At 38.9% G+C, this 18,669-nt stretch overlaps 1 protein-coding gene across 1 annotated transcript in view; it reads left to right on the top strand.

Annotated features, from left to right (window-relative positions):
- Arl8b (ADP ribosylation factor like GTPase 8B) overlaps positions 1-17,962 on the top strand; it is a 46,608-nt gene extending 28,646 nt beyond the window's left edge. The window contains exons 2-7 of the mRNA XM_038319804.1: positions 5,647-5,727; positions 6,944-7,017; positions 7,207-7,300; positions 10,520-10,587; positions 10,822-10,892; positions 14,164-17,962. Of these exons, the coding sequence (XP_038175732.1) occupies positions 5,647-5,727; positions 6,944-7,017; positions 7,207-7,300; positions 10,520-10,587; positions 10,822-10,892; positions 14,164-14,213 (438 nt within the window). The 3' untranslated portion in view covers positions 14,214-17,962. The remainder of the gene's footprint in view (positions 1-5,646; positions 5,728-6,943; positions 7,018-7,206; positions 7,301-10,519; positions 10,588-10,821; positions 10,893-14,163) is intronic.
- The last annotated feature ends 707 nt before the right edge of the window (positions 17,963-18,669 follow it).

Raw genomic sequence — 18,669 nt, 5'->3', positions numbered from 1 at the left:
ACATACACCTGCCTCTCAAGTGCTGGGATTTAAAGGCTTGTGTCACCATGGCTCAGCTAGTATTAGATTTTCTTTTAATGTATACCTCATGTGGACTGGGTGTAACATTTCATAGGATTCCAGTTTTTGGGAGGGCAGAGACAGTATTGGCATAAGTTTAGGGTCAGCCTGTGCTACTTAGTGAGACTGTTTCAAGTAAACAGTTATTATGTGTGCAAGTTCTGAGAATAATGTTGAATATAATTAAAAGTAGTGATTTCGAATATTGTTAATATTTTTTCCTGCCTGGATCAACCAAAACACCACTGAACAGGAAAAAAGGAAATCTTTCTGAGTTCAGCATAGAAAATTAATTTGTAAAATTGGAGTTCTGTATGCTGAGAACTTAAAACTATAGAATGCATGTTTGGGTAACATAAGGTCACATTACACAATTAGCCAGTGTTAGGCCTTGGGAGAAGAAATACTCTTATTTGTTTGACTGGTCTCTTGGAAATAAGTCCTGTTTGTTTAACCAACACACTGTTGACCTCAGAAGTCTGTCACTTCAACTGAGAAATGCTCATAGTTGGTAAAGTGTCTAAAATAAAAACTTAGTATTAACTATGGTTCAGTATGATGTGTTTCACCATAGCATCAGAGGGTATTGTGTGAAATGTGAGACTCCGGAGTAATATGACATTGTGCTGAAAACTGGTCAAGATTAGAGCAATAACTGAGTGGAGTGACATGCTCGCCACTAAATACTGAATGTTGACAAAGGGTAGCTTACACTCTGGCTGGTGTATTAACAGAGTTATTAATTTCTAAAGTTTATTTGGAATATGGGAGATGAAGCAAGACAATTTGAAAGCATATTAAATTCTTGATCTTTGGTACATTATAATATTTAGTATAGCATAAACCTAGTGTCTATTCAAAAATACATAGAGTACTGGGAAAAATTGAGGACTTAGCTGTGTAGTTTTCTGTGCATGGTGTTAAGCATGCCATTTATAATTAGAAAAGGATTGATTTAAAAGCAGTGTCATACAATGATTATTGGTTGTTCAGTTGGAAATAGAAACTTTCTGAAAGTACATAATCAAATATTTATGTACTGTGTACATGCTTGTGTATTTTTCTGATTGCATGTGTGTTTAGATACTTGCAGAAGTTTGCTCCTTCTCCCACAGTGTGGGCCCAGTGACTGAACTTAGTCACCAAGCTTGGTGGTGAGGACCTTGTACCTACTGAGACATCTTGCTGGCCCTGATCAGCATTTTGAATGTAAAATATTAATAAAATACTATTGTAAAACATCTTAGTCTTTTTTTGTTTTGTTTTGTTTATTTTTTTCAGGACAGGGTTTCTCTGTATAGCCGAACCCGTCCTGGCACTAACTTGTGTAGACCAGGCTGGCCTCGAACTCACATAGATCCACTTGCCTCTGCCTCCTGAGTGCTGGGATTAAAGGTGTGCACCGCCACCGCCCAGCTCTTAATTTTAGTCTTAACATAGATACTAAAGTTAAAAGCTAAAAAGAGAACAACGATTCATAAAATAAGGTTCTATATTACAGCCTATTTTTGTAAGCCTTATCAGAGACAAACTGCTTATCAGTAATTTTCTTCCCTCAGAACTATTTGGCCTTTTTATTTGTTTCAGCATTAAATTTTAACATTTTTTGCCAAAGCAATTTAGCCACTAAAGTTAAAACTGCTTTACTTTTGACTTTTCAGTTCTTTGTGAAGATACATGTAAAAGTGAGAATTTTTAAATTTTCATATGCAATATGAAAAGTCTTCTGCATTTTTAAGGTTTATTTTTATTTTATATGTGTGGGTGTTTTGCCTGTATGTATGTAAGTATGTATGTCTATCATGTGCATGTAGTGCTCACATAGTCCAAGAGAGGATGCCAGGTCCCATGGAACTGGAGGTAGAGATGGTTGTGAGCTGCCATGTGGGCTCTGGGAATCAAAACTTGACCCTCTGGAAGAGCAACTCGTGCTTAACTGCTGCTTAGCTCCCCCTCCAGCTTTTATTTGGAGACAGGGCCTCACTATATATAGACCTATATGGTGTGGAACTTGGTATTTAGAACAGGCTGACCTTGAACTCACTACCTTCCAAGGGATTAAAGGTATGCATTACTATGCCTGGCAAAAGTTCCCTTTTTAAAATTAGGAAAATCTGTAAGAAATTCCAATACATATCCAAAATGTCTTTTTTAGTTTGTTTGTTTGATATACAGTCTGTCTGTGTAGTCTGGCAGTTCTGTCTCAGCATGTCTAGTTTGGGATTACAGGTGTGAGCCACCATGTCTGCCCCCAAATGCACAAAAATCTTCATTCAAGTATTACTATTGTATATATGTGCACGTCCATGATGTGTTTTGGGAGCATGCATACCATAGTGCACATTTGGAGTCAGAGGAAACTTTTGGGAATCATTCCTCTCCTTACACATTTATGTGGGTTCTGAGGATGGAGCTCAGGTTACCAGGCCCATTTAGCAAGTTCCTCGCAGTTCCAAAATACACTTTCCAGTGAGGAAAATAACACTTATACAATAACACTTATACAATAACACTTATACAATAATTATGGCTGACAGGAATATTTTCTTAGATTATTTCCACCACTTAAATTACTTTTATCTATTTATTTTTGGTTTTTCAAGGCAGGGTTTCTCTGTGTAAAAACCCTGGCTGTCCTGGAACTTACTCTTTAGACCAGGCTGGCCTCAAACTCAGACATCTGCTTGCCTCTTCCTGGGAGGAAGTGCTGGAGTTAAAGGTCTATGTCCCCACTTTTGGTCAGTTTCAGGCATGTTCCCTGGTTGTCTGTTTAGTCTCTGAGAGCCCCTGTGAGCCTAGGTTAGTTAATTGTGTGTGCCTTCCTGTGATGTTCTTGATTCCTCTGACTTCCACACACTTAAATTTGTATCAATAGACCAAGATCCATACCAACGCAAAGTATTAATCTCTATATCATATCTGCTTTATTTTTTTTAGAAATTGACTATGACCATTAATCAGTTATAATCAACCCCTTTAAATGAAAACAAACATTTATAAACAATTATTTTGGGAATTTGGGTGTAGTTTTCTCCAAAATGCTTCTTGCTGTTTGGGTGAAATATTTTTTTTAGGTTCAGAGACCTTTGTGGGGGGGTCTTGTTCCATCAAACCACATTAGCCTGGAAGGAACTCACTGGAACTTCCATGGAAACAAAATCAGAACCTCTTTTCGAAAGCAACATATACTTACACTCAAATTTTGAAGTCACGATACCTTTATATTACTTTTACTGTCTCTTTAAAGACTTTATTTCTTTTTCCTACGTACATTTTTTTTTTGAGACAGGGTTTCCCTGTAGTTTCTAGAGCCTGTCCTGGAACTAGCTCTTGTAGACCAGGCTGGCCTCGAACTCAGAGATCCGCCTGCCTCTGCCTCCCGAGTGCTGGGATTAAAGGCGTGCGCCACCACCGCCCGGCCTTCCTACATACATTTTTAAACACACTTGTGACCAGTTCAGAGGCTTATTTCTGTCTGAATCTATCTTTATTGTGTATCTGTAATCATTTTCTGACCAGGAGCACTTTTAATGCTAAGTGGCGTGGTTAGGACTAAGGCTGCTTTGCCTTTTTGCTCTGCCCAGTCCAACATGATGTAGGTTTGTTCATCGCCAGCTCTGTGAGCCATGCTCACCACCCTAGTTCCAGGGACACGACAGGTCTATGTTACCATTAAGCTATTTGTAACATGCTGCTCATAAACCCCATTTAACTGAACGAAAGAGCCAGAGTTCATGCTGCCAGCCCAAACTAGGAAGCCACCATTTTTTAAAGAAGTCATACACAGTTTTTTTATGCTAATGCTGAGTCAGGAAGCCTTTTCTTAGAGGAGCCATACCCGCTCACTGCCAGCAAATAGAGCCTATCTTAAAAAAATGTGGCTACCAAGAAGCTATGCTTAACTCTGTTCTTTTGCATCTTGAATTCCTTCCCAAGCTCTCTCAGTTTTTATGTGATAGTTGCTCCACACTGGCGGAGGCTGCTCGTTCATTTCCCGACCATCCTGACCCAATTTAATTTCACCATTGCTTGGTTAATGACTCTAGTGTATCCCTAGCTAGCTTTTACATCTTAAATTAACCCATTTCTATTAATCTGTATTGCCACGAGGTGTTGGCCTACCAGGAAGGTTCCAGGACATCTGTCGCCTTCGGCAGCTACGTGGCATCTTCTTGATTCTGCCTATCTCTATATAGATCTCTGTTTGAACTTCCTGCCTGGCTTTACTCTGCTAAGCCATTGACCCAAACAGCTAAATAAAAGGAACACACATACAGAAGGACATCCCACATCAAGATATAGCAGTGATAACTATTGTTCAGTAGGCTGATCTACCAGATGAGTGATTCTCTGTAATAGGGAGCCCCACCTGGAAAGGTCATGGAGTTATTGTCTGCTCCTGTGTAATTTTTCTCATAAATCTCTTCATCTCTTCTCTAAAACTTCTTCTCTTCCCTAAGAATAGCTTTGGGTGTTTTTCCACTGCTTATGTGTTTATCTCATTAAAATATTCCATCTACAGGACACATATACCTGGGTGGTCAACAAGATTGACTTTTTATATATGAAGAGTCATATATAAAGTGTACACACACACACACACACACACACACACACACACACACAGTTTTGATATATACCGGGACATGCTTTCTAACTGGATCTATTTATCCCACAAGGACTGTAGGCACATAAAAACCTGCTCTGTTCCTTTTTATTCACACTAATATAAAAAATCAATTTCTCCTCAATCTAACACAGACTGCACACAATTAGCTCATTTTTTCCTCAGAGCAAGTTCAAACTAGACTAAAGGCTTTATGTAAATAGATCATAAGTTTGAAACTTTACAGCTATGTACAAGGTCAGAGCTGCAGATGTCCAACCAAGGTTACTAAGAAAAACATATCAATTCATTGCTTGCCAGTCTACTAACAATATACCCGTGTCTAAAAGTTGTCATTGGGCACTGTGCTTTCTCCCTATCCCACCCGCTGTCTGGTTGTGGTATTGCTTCTATCGCCTTGGGTCCTTATGTTGCTGTGGCAATGGCTCAGCTCCTTAATTGCTTACCCTATGAATGTGATTTTCACCAATGAGAAGGTAACTCTTGTCATTTCCTTGTAGCTTCCAGGCTCCTAAAGGAGAAGAGTTTATAGAATAGACGTAGTTAGAAGAAGAAGCTAGGAAAAGTTAGATGTAGGACAGGAGAATTAGGATAGGGGCAGAACAGTAAAGAAACTGGCATGAAAAAGTAATGAGCGAGAGATTAATTTTTTGCCCTCAGATCCCAAGGCCTTCATTTGCTGTAGCATTCTCTCTGAACCCTGAGAGTGAATTAAGGCTGATACTTAATAGCCCTCCTTAATACTCATAGGAGCTGTGTCCTTTCCTGAATGGATATGAAAGAGGAGAGGATTGGGGCGGGGGGGTAGGAGGAGGATACAGCAGGCTTGTAAAATAAATAGATGAATTTTTTAAAAAAGGAAAAATAGGTACAAATGCAATATTGATACTTGAAGATTATATGATGTTATGGTTCTTTATTATTGATCAATCTAACTTGAAATATTTTATTTTGTTTAGTCAGGTCAATTCAGTGAAGATATGATACCCACAGTGGGCTTCAACATGAGGAAAGTAACTAAAGGTAACGTCACAATAAAGGTATGTTGGCTTCTCATATTCTATGCATGTGTGTATTTATGGATGCATGCATTCATGTATTACCCTGTCTCTCTCTTTATACTTGATTTAATTGAAGAATTTTCTGTTCCTCTGGTTTTACCTTCTGTTTATAATTCCCAAGTAATGGTTGGATTGTTGCAAAGACTGTAAATCAGTTATTTATGTTTTCTGATAGCTTAAAGTGTTTAAGAGTTGAAATGTAGTTAAGTGTCCAGAAAAGTCAACTTACCATGTGGGTTAGTAGAAGTAACATTTGATATCTTGAGAATTCCAGAAATTAACAGCCCTATCTGAGCAGTGTTGTATATTGAAAGGTGGTACTTAGTGGTAGCAAATATCGTAATTGGCCTTTTTCTTCATTATTAAGTCTAAAGTTTAAATAGGAAAAGTGTAACTCATTTTTAGCATAATTTCCTATTAGCTCCTGGACTGCAGGAATGTTGGGGGATTTATTTTTTTCTTGTCATTCTGCAATTCCTGCAAGTTTAGGCCTCTAGCCCCAAACCATGTGAACATTTTACCCAGTTGTTGACAGATCTGCTCTGTGGCTTTTCTGATGACACTCCTCATTTTGTTGCCTGTGTGTCTCTATGTATTTTACCAGCGTCAGTGCTTAAGTTGAAAACTACTTTAAAGAAAGCCACAGCTTAGGAGAGTCATATGTCGTACAGTGCTGAATAAAGCAGGCAAAACAGTGAAATTATTATGGAGAACTTCAAGTGAAGGAGTGTTGTTGAGTCTGTTGCTTACAGAATAATTTAAAAAGGCACACTTAAAGTTTAGGAGATCCTGAGCTGTTTTTTGTCTTGGCATCCCAGTCTGGATGTTGCATGCTTTTGTAGATGTTAAAGTTGTTGTTATCTTAAAGATATATATATATATATATATATATATATATATATATATATATATATATATATATATATCCATGATTAGAAATGTATTGAGTAATAGTTACTATCACATTGTCATATTTAACCAAGTCATTGCTCAAGCAGAATTTAGATCTAGAGTTACATATTTAGAATTCCAAGTTGAGAAGAGGCTGCCACATTTTACAGATTTGAGTTTTGGGTTTCAGGTTTTGGGAGTACTTTGCTTCTGTGACATTTGATATGTCTTTGTGATTGTACTCCATTTCCAGTAGTACCTTCATCAAATGTGCTTATTAAAAATTGTCTTGTTTTGATTAAAGATCTGGGACATAGGAGGACAACCTCGGTTCCGGAGCATGTGGGAACGGTATTGCAGAGGAGTCAATGCTATTGTGTAAGTTGGCATGGGGTTTTTATTTTTTTGTCTGATTAGTCTCTGAATAATGTAGTTATGTATGCTAAATGTAGGACTTAATTTCTTTTGATTAGAAGTTTCAATATTGTAAATATTAAGAAAATTAAAAATCTATAAGTAGTTCATTGAGATTCATAGATGGCATGTTGAGATGGTTTTGTTTTTAAGTTACATGATAGATGCTGCAGATCGTGAAAAGATAGAAGCCTCTCGAAATGAACTCCATAATCTTCTAGATAAACCACAGCTACAAGGAATTCCGGTAAGTTTGAGGAGTCTGATATTTTATATTTGCAATTATATATTTAACATTGAACCAATCTCGGTATTCCTAGAGAGTGGTTTTAGGATTCCCACTTCCCACAAGTATGGAGATCTGAAAATTTATGCTATTTTTCTTTCCTTTCCTTTCCTTTTTTTTTTTTTTTTTGAGATCATGCTTTATGATATAACCTGGGATTTGTGATCCTGTTGCCTCAGCCTCCCAAGTGTTGGAATAATAGGAGTCTGCCACCATACTGGCTTCTCACGTCGTTTGTGGAAAATGGCATAGTGTTTACATGCAAACAACATACATTCTTCCATGTACTTTGAATTATATTTAGATTACTAATGATACTTAATACAACAGACGTGTTTTGTAATAGTTTCTGACTACACTCTTTAGGGAATGATGGCAAAAGAAAGTCTGTACATTCACAGTGAAGTTACAGGTCCCCCTTCCCATATTTTTGCTTAGTTTTATATTTGCTTTTTGAGATAGATCTCACTGTATAGACCAGGCTGGCCTGCATCTTACTCCATACATAGCCCAGGCTGGCTTCCCACTGGACATTTTTTTTTTGCCTCAGTTTCCAAGTACGAGAATTAAAATTAAAATTCTAAGTCTCTTGCCTGGCTTCCCATGTGTTTTTGATGTGTAGTTGGTTGGGTATGGAGCCTGTCAGTCTAGAGAACTGTTAATTTTATTTGAAATTAGTAAAATGTCATTTTTTTAATGGTAAGAATACATTAGCTATAACATTATGAAATTGAGAAGTTGAATTTATCTTCCTGATCTTTCTCTGCTACTTAGATATTTTCTCATTGAATGAATTATTTGAAATACTTTTGAAGACTCATATGTCTCACCTGGTTGTGGTTGCTTGTGCCTATAGTTCTGTGCTTGCAAGCCTGAGGTTGGGAGGATTGTTGTGAGTTCCAGGCCACCTGGAAAAGTCCTCTGTTGATTTAAAGATCTGCTGTATTGGAGTGTAGTCCCAGTTCTGGAGTATGTTCTTACAAACTTGAGTCACCTTTGCTCTGTGACTGCTGGATCCTGGATTTTGGACTGTCTATAGCTGCTTTAACCAGATAGCCACCAAAGTATGTAGTGAGAGCGGTGTTCAGTGCTGGGGATATAGTGATGGGCAGAAGTTGGGTAAGAATACTGCATGCTGGGGGGAAAACATATGGGGGATACATATGGGAAAAAACATTTAGTAGTACAGCTCTGGTAAACAATGTTAAGACAGGTGCAGAAGTCCTTAAGAATTGCAAAGATTTATGCCACTCAAGGTGAAGGAAGAAGGATCTCTGAGTCCGTGAAGTATGAATGGAAGTCTGAAGGATGTGTGGGAATGTGAAAGGAATGTGGGAATGGTTAGTAGGGAAGAGTTCAGGCCCTTTGGTAGTAGGAAGCCATCTCCAGAAAACAGAGCCTTGGGAATGACTGGGTTGAGTGACATGCTGAGCTGTAGCTGGGACATTAGAGGCCACACTTACAAGATAGTCTTGTGGATCGTCTTTCACATGTTTTAAAGGAAGGGAAGTGCTCTCTGTCACAGCTACTATTTTTTTGTTTGTTTGCTATATTTCTATCTTTTGAGATAGAATTTCATTGTGTGTGTGGGTGTGTGTGTGTGTCTTTTTGGAAAAGATCTCACTATGTATATACTAGCCTGGCCTCAGAGTGAGTGATCTGTCTGTCTCTGCCTCCAGAGTGCTGGTATTAAAAGCATGGGCTATCATACCTGGCCCTCATACAGTGTATTGTTGTTTTTTACTTTTGTGCTCTTTTGGGGGCCTGCCACCCAACTCCCAATAAATACATGGCATTTTACTCTTTCTTAAGCCAGGCAGCCTTAACTTGGCTTGCTTATAGCTAGCTTTTCTTAAATTATCCTATCTACCTTTTGCCTCTGGGCATTTATTTATTTATTTATTTATTTATTTGTTTGTTTGTTTATTTATTCGTTTATTCATTCGTTTATTCATTTATTTATTTATTTATATTTCTGTATACCTTTCTTTACTTCTTACTCTGTGACTTGCTGTGTAGCTGCATGGCTGGCCTCTGATGGCCTCCTCTTCCTTTTTTGTACCTAGACCTCTTCCCAGATTTCTCCTCTTTATTCTCCTTGCCTGCCAGCCCTGCCTTATCCTTTCTCCTGCCTTCCTTTTGGTGGGTCAGATCTTTATTAGCCCAAACAGGTGTTTGAGACAGGCAAAGTAACACAGTTTCACAGAGTTAAACAAATGTAACATAAAAGAAGGCAATACACCTTTGCACCATTAAACAAATGTTTCACAGCATAATCAAATATAACATATCTTCAAATAATATTCCACAGCCACAATGTATTTTATTCTTTTCCCATTCACTCCTTCCCAGTCTATTCTCACCCAGCTTTGTACCCCCTTTAAAAAAGATTTTTTATGGTCTACTGAGTCCAGTTTATGTTGGTGTATTCTCATGGGTGTGGAACCATCCATTGGAGTATGGTCAGAGAGGCCACACTTTTAAGGACAACTGATTTCCTCCTCTAGAAGCCATTAACTCTACTAGCTCCTGAAAACCTGGGGGAAAATCTGTTGTCTCCTTTTTTACATTTGAATGACACAGATAAACCCTTAGCTGTGAAGTGTTTTTTTTTTTTTTTTGTTTTTTTTTAAAGTAGCTCTGAGTAGAACTAAATATATAGATGAGACCAGCCTCAAACTTAGAGATCCACCAACCTTAGCCTCACCTGCAGCAGTGAAGATATTTAGATTTTGGTTATGACTCTCTAGGAAATCTCAGAATGTACATCATAGCCTTAGAATTATTTAGTGCTGAGAAGTAAGCCATTGGACATGCGTATGTGTCATGACTTGTGTTCGGAGGTCAGAGGACCACAACTACCAGCTATGTGAGTGAGTCCTAGGGATTGAACTCAAGTCATCAACCTTTCCTTGCTGAGCCATCTTTCAGCTCCTAGAGTATCTTAGAATGTTTTAAATGCAAGTTGGCCACAGACTGAATTGAGGCTGCCTTTATGGTAGGTAGGTTATGTAATACCAGGATAAACTCATAAATGTGTTTTTATTTATATTTCTCAAGTGTGCTTCATAATTAAGGTGCATGTTAACATGAAAGTAGTTTTGGAATATTTAGATACTACATTGTGCCTGTGGTCTTTTTGTACATAAGATTCACCCATAATATCTTTTCTTTTTAAAGGTACTAGTACTTGGAAACAAGAGAGATCTCCCAAATGCCTTGGATGAGAAACAGCTAATTGAAAAAATGTAAGTTGTAAGAAGAGTAATGTTGAGAAGCTTGTTGGTAAATTATAGACTGTCCTCTGTTTATTCAGTAATGATTATACCTTGTTCTTAGATGGATAAACTGGGCCAACGAGAAATAGATCTCTAAACTTTGGTTAGTGGGGAATATTCTTTTCATAGTAATGGAAATAAGTGAAACTGTAAAGAGTGCTGAGTACGACAGCTGCGCCTGTTTACCAGTCCCGTCTCTTACAGGAATCTGTCTGCTATTCAGGATAGAGAGATTTGCTGCTATTCAATTTCTTGCAAAGAAAAGGATAATATAGGTAAGAAATGGCTGCTGGGTTTTGGAAAAAAAGAGTACTATGGAAAAATACTTCGTGTTGTGGGGACTCACTCTTTTTTTTTCCAATACTTTTTAAAGGCAGGGTTTCTCTGTAGGTTTGGAGCCTGTCCTGGAATTAGCTCTTGTAGACCAGGCTGGTCTTGAACTCACAGAAATCCACTCTACTAGCTCCTGAAAACCTGTCTCTGCCTCCTGAGGCTGGGATTAAAGGTGTGTGTCACCATTGCCCAGCTATACTTCACATTTTTAACTGAGGGATTACCACCTTAGGAAACATGTGGCAATATATGGAGATATTTTCTTTTGGTTCTCATAACTGGAAGAGGGTAGAGACACAGATGTTTCTAAACATCTCTTAGTCCCCACAGCAAGAATTAGCATTGAATGTCAGCAGAAGCAGGGCTGCTCTTCACTGTAGTTTTTAGGATGTAGTGTGGTTCTTTAAACTCATTACTTCTTTAAATACTCAGTAGAATTTCAGTAGAAATGTGAAACTTTAGGACGAAAAAAATAATCTTTTATTACTGTCAAGAACTAGCCAGATAATTTTCTAAAGGAACAACAGCAACAACAAAACTAACTGGGCATGATGGTGGATACCTGTTGTCCTGGCTCTTGGGAAGCTAAGGCAGGAGGATTGCTGTGAGTTTGTGGTCTACCTGGGCTATACGGTGACTGCTAGTGTACCTATGACTTGGTAGCAGGATCCTGTCTCAAAAAGAGGGGTGGGGATGGGGAGATAAGAGAAAGTCAGTCTTGTATTCATTAATTCAAGGCTACAAGGGATTCAGCAGTGGTGGTGAGAATTGATTGGTGTTTGAAGTTGATCATGGCTCACTGGGGTACACTAATAGTCATTTCAGGGCTTTGTTTGTAGTGTTACTGAGGCTAAGGAAACCACTGTCCTTTCACTAGACTCAAACTGAGCATTAATCAATGAATTGCTTCAAAAAGTATTTGAGTGCACATGGTTTCCTGTGTTTTACTGTCCCCTTCATGTGGCACAGGAAGTGTTTTGATCTCAGGACGGTGTCCTGGAACCACACGAGGAGAGTGTTTACTCCTGTGACACTGACTCCAGAGACTCTTCTCTGCCTTATGCATTTTTGTTTAGTCTGTGGACTCGCTTATCTTTGGGATCTTAGCCTCTGTCCATTGGTTGTGGAATATAGGAAGGCTTTTCTTTTCTTTCAGTTTCTTAAATATGAAAATGTAGTCATTTTATTTAAAGCTTACTTTCCTCCTGATTTCACACTATTGTGTATATGGAGACTGTTTGCTCATTTCCCGACTACTCAGACTTGAAAGATCACACAGAAACTATATTAATTATAACACTGTTTGGCCAACAACTCAAGTGTATTTCAAGCTAGCTCTTATATCTTTATATAACCCATTTCTCTTATTTTATATTTTTCCACGATGCTTGTCATTTGCTACCTCTTGCTCCTTGGGCAGCTACATGGTATCGCCCTGACTCCACCTACTCTGACTATATCTCTGTTCGAATTTCCCACCTGGCTTTGCTCTGCTAAGCCATTGGCCAAAACAGTTTTATTCATAAATCAATAAAGCAACACATATACAGAAGGACATCCCACATCACTGGTTGATAAAAGTTGTAGAAGACTTGTGTCAGCAGTTATTAAATCATTGTTTTCCCAACTGTGAATAGTCACTTTTGTTTAGCTCCTGGCCCTAGTCTGTACTTGGTATGTGTGGTCTACAGCTTCTCTAATGTGTTTTAGTTGGGAAAATGGAAGACTGAATTTACAATTATCTTTCAAGCCTAGAGAATAAGAGTGCTACATAGAATAATAGATTCTCACATAGCTTTCAGATCATTAGTACATTTTAAAGAACTCAGGATGACAGTTCATTGCTATGACTTAGCTGCCTTCTCAGTCTGAACTTTTTCTGGCTCTCCTGAATGGCTGTAGTTTTGACTGTCTTGTTGATTCCATGTTAGTTGCTTCTCTTCTTCAGATCTTTAGAACTGAAATCCTGTCAGATCCTCTGGATGTGAATCACTTGGGAAGTAAACCAGTTGTGTCTGGCCATGGTGGTGCATGTCTTTAGTCCTGGTGCTTAGGAGGCAGAGGCAGAGGTCTCTGAATTTGAGGCTAGCCAGGCCAGAGATTGTTTCTTCCCTACTCCCTGCATTCACACATGAGATCCTGCCAGTTGTGCATCTTCCCGCTTCTCTATATACTGTGTTTGGATTGATTCAGGTTTCCATTCTGTCCTGTCCTGTCAGTTGAATGGAGTCAGTCTGCATATTGCAGACCTCTAAGTTGTTCTGTTGTACTTGTTGGCTTGCTGAAATAAGCTAATATAGCTTCCCCATTTCAAAATTTCCATTAATTTCCTGTTGACTTGAGAATAAAGTCCTAACTTGTTAGCACCACTTTATTTACTGAGCATAACTCAAATGCTTGTACTCCCTTAGACATTGTTTTAAAATTAATTTTTAATACAAAAGCAATGGGTTTCATTATGATAGTTGCATGCATGAAAGTCATACTTTGCTCACATTCCTTTCTCTCTTTTGATCCCTTCCCTATTCCTGCTGGGCTTACACTTCCCCCAGATAGTTCCCTTATCTTTGCTTTTATGGTTTTTGTTTTTGTTTTTGTGTATGTGTGAGAGAGAGAGAGACAGAGAATGTCCAGATGCCTTAATTTTGTCCTTTATGGGTGAATAAAACTCCCTAGAGACATTTTGGTTGTCATGGTGGGGCTGGCACATAGTTGTTAAGGCCATGGATGCTCTAAACCATTCTCTGAGGCACGGGAAAGGTTCACCTCATGAAATGATTAGTCAGCTCCAGATGCAACAAGGACCAGGCAATAAAGCAGTGGCCTAGGTGTCAGAGTTTGTGGGAACCCTATTTTCCATGTGCCTGAGCCACATCTTAGCAGCCCCCCATGTTCTGCAGTAGGGCATGCATTCTGAGACTGCCAGTCTTTGCGTGACATCAAAGCCCAGGTAATTTTATCTTTATTATTATAGTTAGAAGTATTTTGAGGTCAGAGATCATGCATATCTTTGCCTTCTTGGCTGTTTTGTTTAGATCCTGATTGGTACCAAGTTCATGTTCAGTATCTGATAGTTTCTCACATTGCCCTCTTGAAGCCCTGGTGATGAAGTTCAGATGCAGAAGAGACTTAGCACCTTGGACATTTTAAGTATTGTCTGTGTGTTTAGTTTTGTAATGCTGATTTCTTAACTCTCACTTTCCCTGCCTTTAGATATCACACTTCAGTGGCTTATTCAACACTCAAAATCCCGAAGAAGCTGAGACATCCTCTGACGTCTTCCAGTCCTTCTTGGCTATAATCAATCCTAGAACTACTGTCCGTTCCTCTGAAGTACTTCCCAGAACATGGTCCTTCCTAAACCCAAGAAATTGCCTTTCTCAGAGTTTCTTTCTCATGTGCACTGCTGAAGATGTCTATTCCTATTCTTCATAACAAATCGGCTCGAGTTGTCATGATAAAGTCAGCACACACTAAAAGGCCTCACACACTTGTCTGGTGTGGAGAGGCCCTCTTTCCTTTCTTTTTTAAAAAAACACCCACATTTTTGACCATCATAAAGTAAGAAAATTGCATATTGCCCTTCTGGTCTTTCTGGGCCAGATTTTTGTATTGGTTTTCAGTAAATGTCTACCTATTTCATTACAGAGTCCAGTAGCTTATACTGGTACTGACTTGATGCAGCATGGAATTCCTAGTGCCACACACAGTATTTAGAAAAACTTCAAGCCTGACTCATGTGGGATATAAACATGTTTATCTCATCCCACACATGCATGTGAAATGTAGAGTTACACTGTAGGAATAATTGGTCTGCCAAGAGTTAGCAGAGGTACCAGGTCAGCACAGTGGGTTCCTTACACTGGAAGACTTCCTACCTGGTAAATTTTAAACATTCTGCTTTCTGGGACTCCTTTGTCACCAGATAGCATTTGGGGAGATGGGAAGAGTTACAACATGCTCTTTTGTATCCAGATCATTAGTTTTCTTCCCCCTTTTAACACACTTTTTTAAAGGGATGGGAATTGAAGATTTTTTCAAAAGCTTTCATGAATTTAGAGCATTCCAGCTCGCGTAATAAACCCGTTAAGCGTGTCTGACTTTGTGTGAACACATGTCTGTTCTTTGTCTCCAGACATCCGCCCTGTGCTACTGCATGACACCTGTAACTCCTGACTCTTTATATCTAGTCATGAAGTTGACTTTCAGCACAAAGGATACTTAGAAACAAATTCTTATTTTTTCTTACCAATGTAAGGCTTGGCACTCTTTTCACTGGTGCCACTAGACTTCTTGATTGTGACAACTCTAGACCTGCCTGCTTAATCTAATCATGCGCAATGTCTACAGGTTGTTTAATGATTGGCCACGCAGAGAACTGAGGAACCAGTGCTGTTTATTGTTTGCTTCTATGATACAGAGCTGTACAAAAACTTACACTGAACATATTTTGTAGCTTAGCGATCTCCACTTACATAAAGGGACATATTAATACTGGTTCATTTGTAAGTTGTTACTCATGCTGATGTAGTGATAAAACCCTGTGGTTACACCTGCTTCTATGTTGTCTCACACTGTGTGTGACTTGTCTCTTCTGTTAAGCAGCACTATGTCGGCAGTACATACTCAGATATGTTGAGCACTCCAAGTGTAGTCAACAGTAAGTTCTTTTAATGAATACCGTTTTAATTTATAGACTGCCACGGCCTTAAAAATATTCTGTACAAATAACTGCACTGTGTTGCACAGACACTACTTGTTTTCTTCATTCATATTTTTATTGAGTAGAATCTGGGCTTTACAGTTCTCGTTTTATTCATGGAAGCATGTTGCACTCTTCCCAGAGGATGGGATGGGTGGTTTGAAGGAAGGGATGTTTAAACTAGCTCATGTAGCCCAACAATGGTCACTGTGAACCATTTCAAAGAATGTGGCGACTTGCTTGTGCCTAAGAGGAGGGATTGGAATCAGAATGTGTAACTAAATGGGACTGCATAGGTTTTTGTTAATTGACCTATAGCTAAACCTTAAAATGTTTGTATGTTTTTTCATTGCTTTCCAGCATTTCAGGACATCTAAAAGCTACTACCAACATTTTCCTGTGCATAACCTCTGCATGTGAAAACCTAACAGTTACTGAACTTTGTAAATACGTAAATTTTTTTATTTAGGCGTGGATGCATTTTTCGTCTGTTTACTGCTCTTCTCAGCTTTATTCAATAAACTTGCATTTTGAGGGTTGCATTGACAGTTTTACCTTAAAATGTGCATCCTGATGAAAGGTGCAGCTCTTGGGAATGGAGTGGAAAGAGAATTACTTGTGAAGGGCTCCACAGACCACGTGCTGGAAAGAAGCTGTCGTCTCAGTTGTCAAAGGATCTGGTTCGTGGGACGAACTAGGAATAAACTTTTACAGTATCTACGGAATTGGTACTATGATCCCCTCCCTTGTTGAAAGAGGATTCTATTACTAATAAACAGTAGTGGCATTTGGTGGGTGAGCACTGAGGATTGAGCCTCATCAGTGCTAGGTAAGCACTCTGATACCACCAAGCCAATACCCTTTCTCTTCTACCCACAAATTTAAGACTTTTCGGTGGTAGGGGCTAGTAAAGAATTTTATTATTCGGTTTATCTAAAAAACGTACGCTGCCAGGAATTGAACCTAGGCTTTTGCGTATTCTAGGAATGCCCTCAACCACAGAGCTACATCCCAGCTTTACAATAAACAAACAAACAAACAAACAAACAAGCAAACAAATAAAATAAAAATTGAAGATCTAATTAAGAAACTGAAATTCCAAGACACATCTACTTCAGATTGCAAATATTTTCATTCTCATGGGATGGCTTAATGGGTGAAGCACTTACCTCCTAAACTGGAACTGGGATCCCTGGCAGTAGATGTTAGGCCTTTGTGGTAGCCTAACTGTATCCTAGGACTGGAGAGGAGAAGAGTGTCCATGTGTCCCTCTAGATTAGTGGTAACAGTGAGATCTGGGTCTGTCTGAGAGACACTGCCTCAATATAGAAGGTAGAACACTCTGGGCTCCAAGTGTGCATACACTCCCGCACAATATACATATATGTATGGCATACAAGCCATACGTACACATGAAAAAATGAAAATGCTGGTTTTTCTACAAGCCCTATTTTTAGAGTAAGGTATTTGGCCCATGTTGCTAACATGTTATCTGAACTGTAAAATATATTGATTTTTTTTTTCTTTAAAATGAGAGTTATTGTAGAAATGGTAAGTTAGGCTGTCATTACTGTATTACTAATTGGGTGCATGATTTGGCATATCTACCACAAGATTTTACTATTTTATGAAATTGATGTAACAAGGAATGCGAGTCTGGATGGGACTGGGGAAGACATTCAAAGTACACATTTAGCTTAGTTCAGAAATGGAGAGTTTATTATTTTAAAATGTTTTGTTTTGAGACAAGGCTTTGCTTTGTAAACCAGGCTGGACTCAAACTCACCATCCTCCTTCCTTAAATCCTGAGTGCTGTAATGATGGTATGTGGCTAAAATCACAGACTCCTATGATATGTAAATTGGATGCTTTGGACGATGGCTGTTTTAGTGTGCTTTATTTTTGACTGAGAAAGTGATTTCCTTTGGCATCTATAGTTGAATCAGGTTGATTTGGTAATTACAGCCTCTCAGAAAGTCTAGAGGGTGGAAACTTAAATGAGATACAGAAGGTACCAATCTGTAACATCCTGTTGGCCAAGTGCTTTACTCTGAAAATGTGCCACTAAGGGGAAACTATCATGTTTGTTGTCTAAAATATTTACATTTTATCGAAACCTGAATGTCCTTCCTCCAACAGTGTACATTTGAGTCAGGAGACTTGGGAAGAAAAATAGTTGTGCAAATAGTCACCTAATAGTTTGCTGTTCTACAGTTCGACAGCCCACAGCAGGTATTTCCTGTTGGTAAAAAAAACCTCCACAGATTTCTGTTTAAAATTGAGCTATTAATAAAAGTGGTGTCCTTGTCATTGATGCTTCTTGGGTGTTCTTAGGGAAACAAGTTCCTGACATTCTAGACAATGCAGTGAGCAATGTCAGAAATCATCCGTTACACCATTTCATTAATAATATCTCTCGTGATAATTCCATTTTAAAACAAAATTACCATACTTAGGTAGTGTAGCTCTCCCAGTAGGAATCAGGAGGGAAGAAAGATACCCCAGCCTCATTTTGCTGGGCCTCACAGTCATGTGTTGGTGATAGGAAGGAATGTGGGGAAGAGGTCTTGGTTTAACATGCTGATGAAGCCTGATTATGCAAAGAGTGTCAGAGTGGCCCTTGGGAGAATGCTTCCTCTTTTTTCCGTTTTCTTTTTTTGGTCATTAACAGGTGGTATCCCTGCTGAGTTCCTGAAGTCCCAGCTTTCCAGTCCATCGAATGAGAACTATCTCTCCCTCCCTCTCCCCCTCCCTCCCCCCTGCTCCGCCCCTCTCTCTCCCTCCCTCCCTCCCTCTCTCACTCCCTCTCTCCCTCCCTCCAGTTTCTCTGTAGCTTTTGGAGCCTGTCCTGGAACTAGCTCTTGTAGATCAGGATGGCTTTGAACTCACAGAGATCCGCCTACCCCTAAGTTGCGAGTGCTAGGATTTAAGGCATGCACCACCAGGGTTTTTTTTTGTTTGTTTGTTTGTTTTTGCTTTTTTGGATGAGAATTTCTAACCCAGCTTCTTACAGTGAT

The sequence above is a fragment of the Arvicola amphibius genome, chromosome 2, assembly GCF_903992535.2.
Source record: "Arvicola amphibius chromosome 2, mArvAmp1.2, whole genome shotgun sequence".
NCBI classification, from domain to species: Eukaryota; Metazoa; Chordata; class Mammalia; order Rodentia; family Cricetidae; genus Arvicola; species Arvicola amphibius.
The sequence above is the reverse complement of the archived record's forward strand: the minus strand, read 5'-3'. Positions and strand labels throughout refer to the sequence as shown.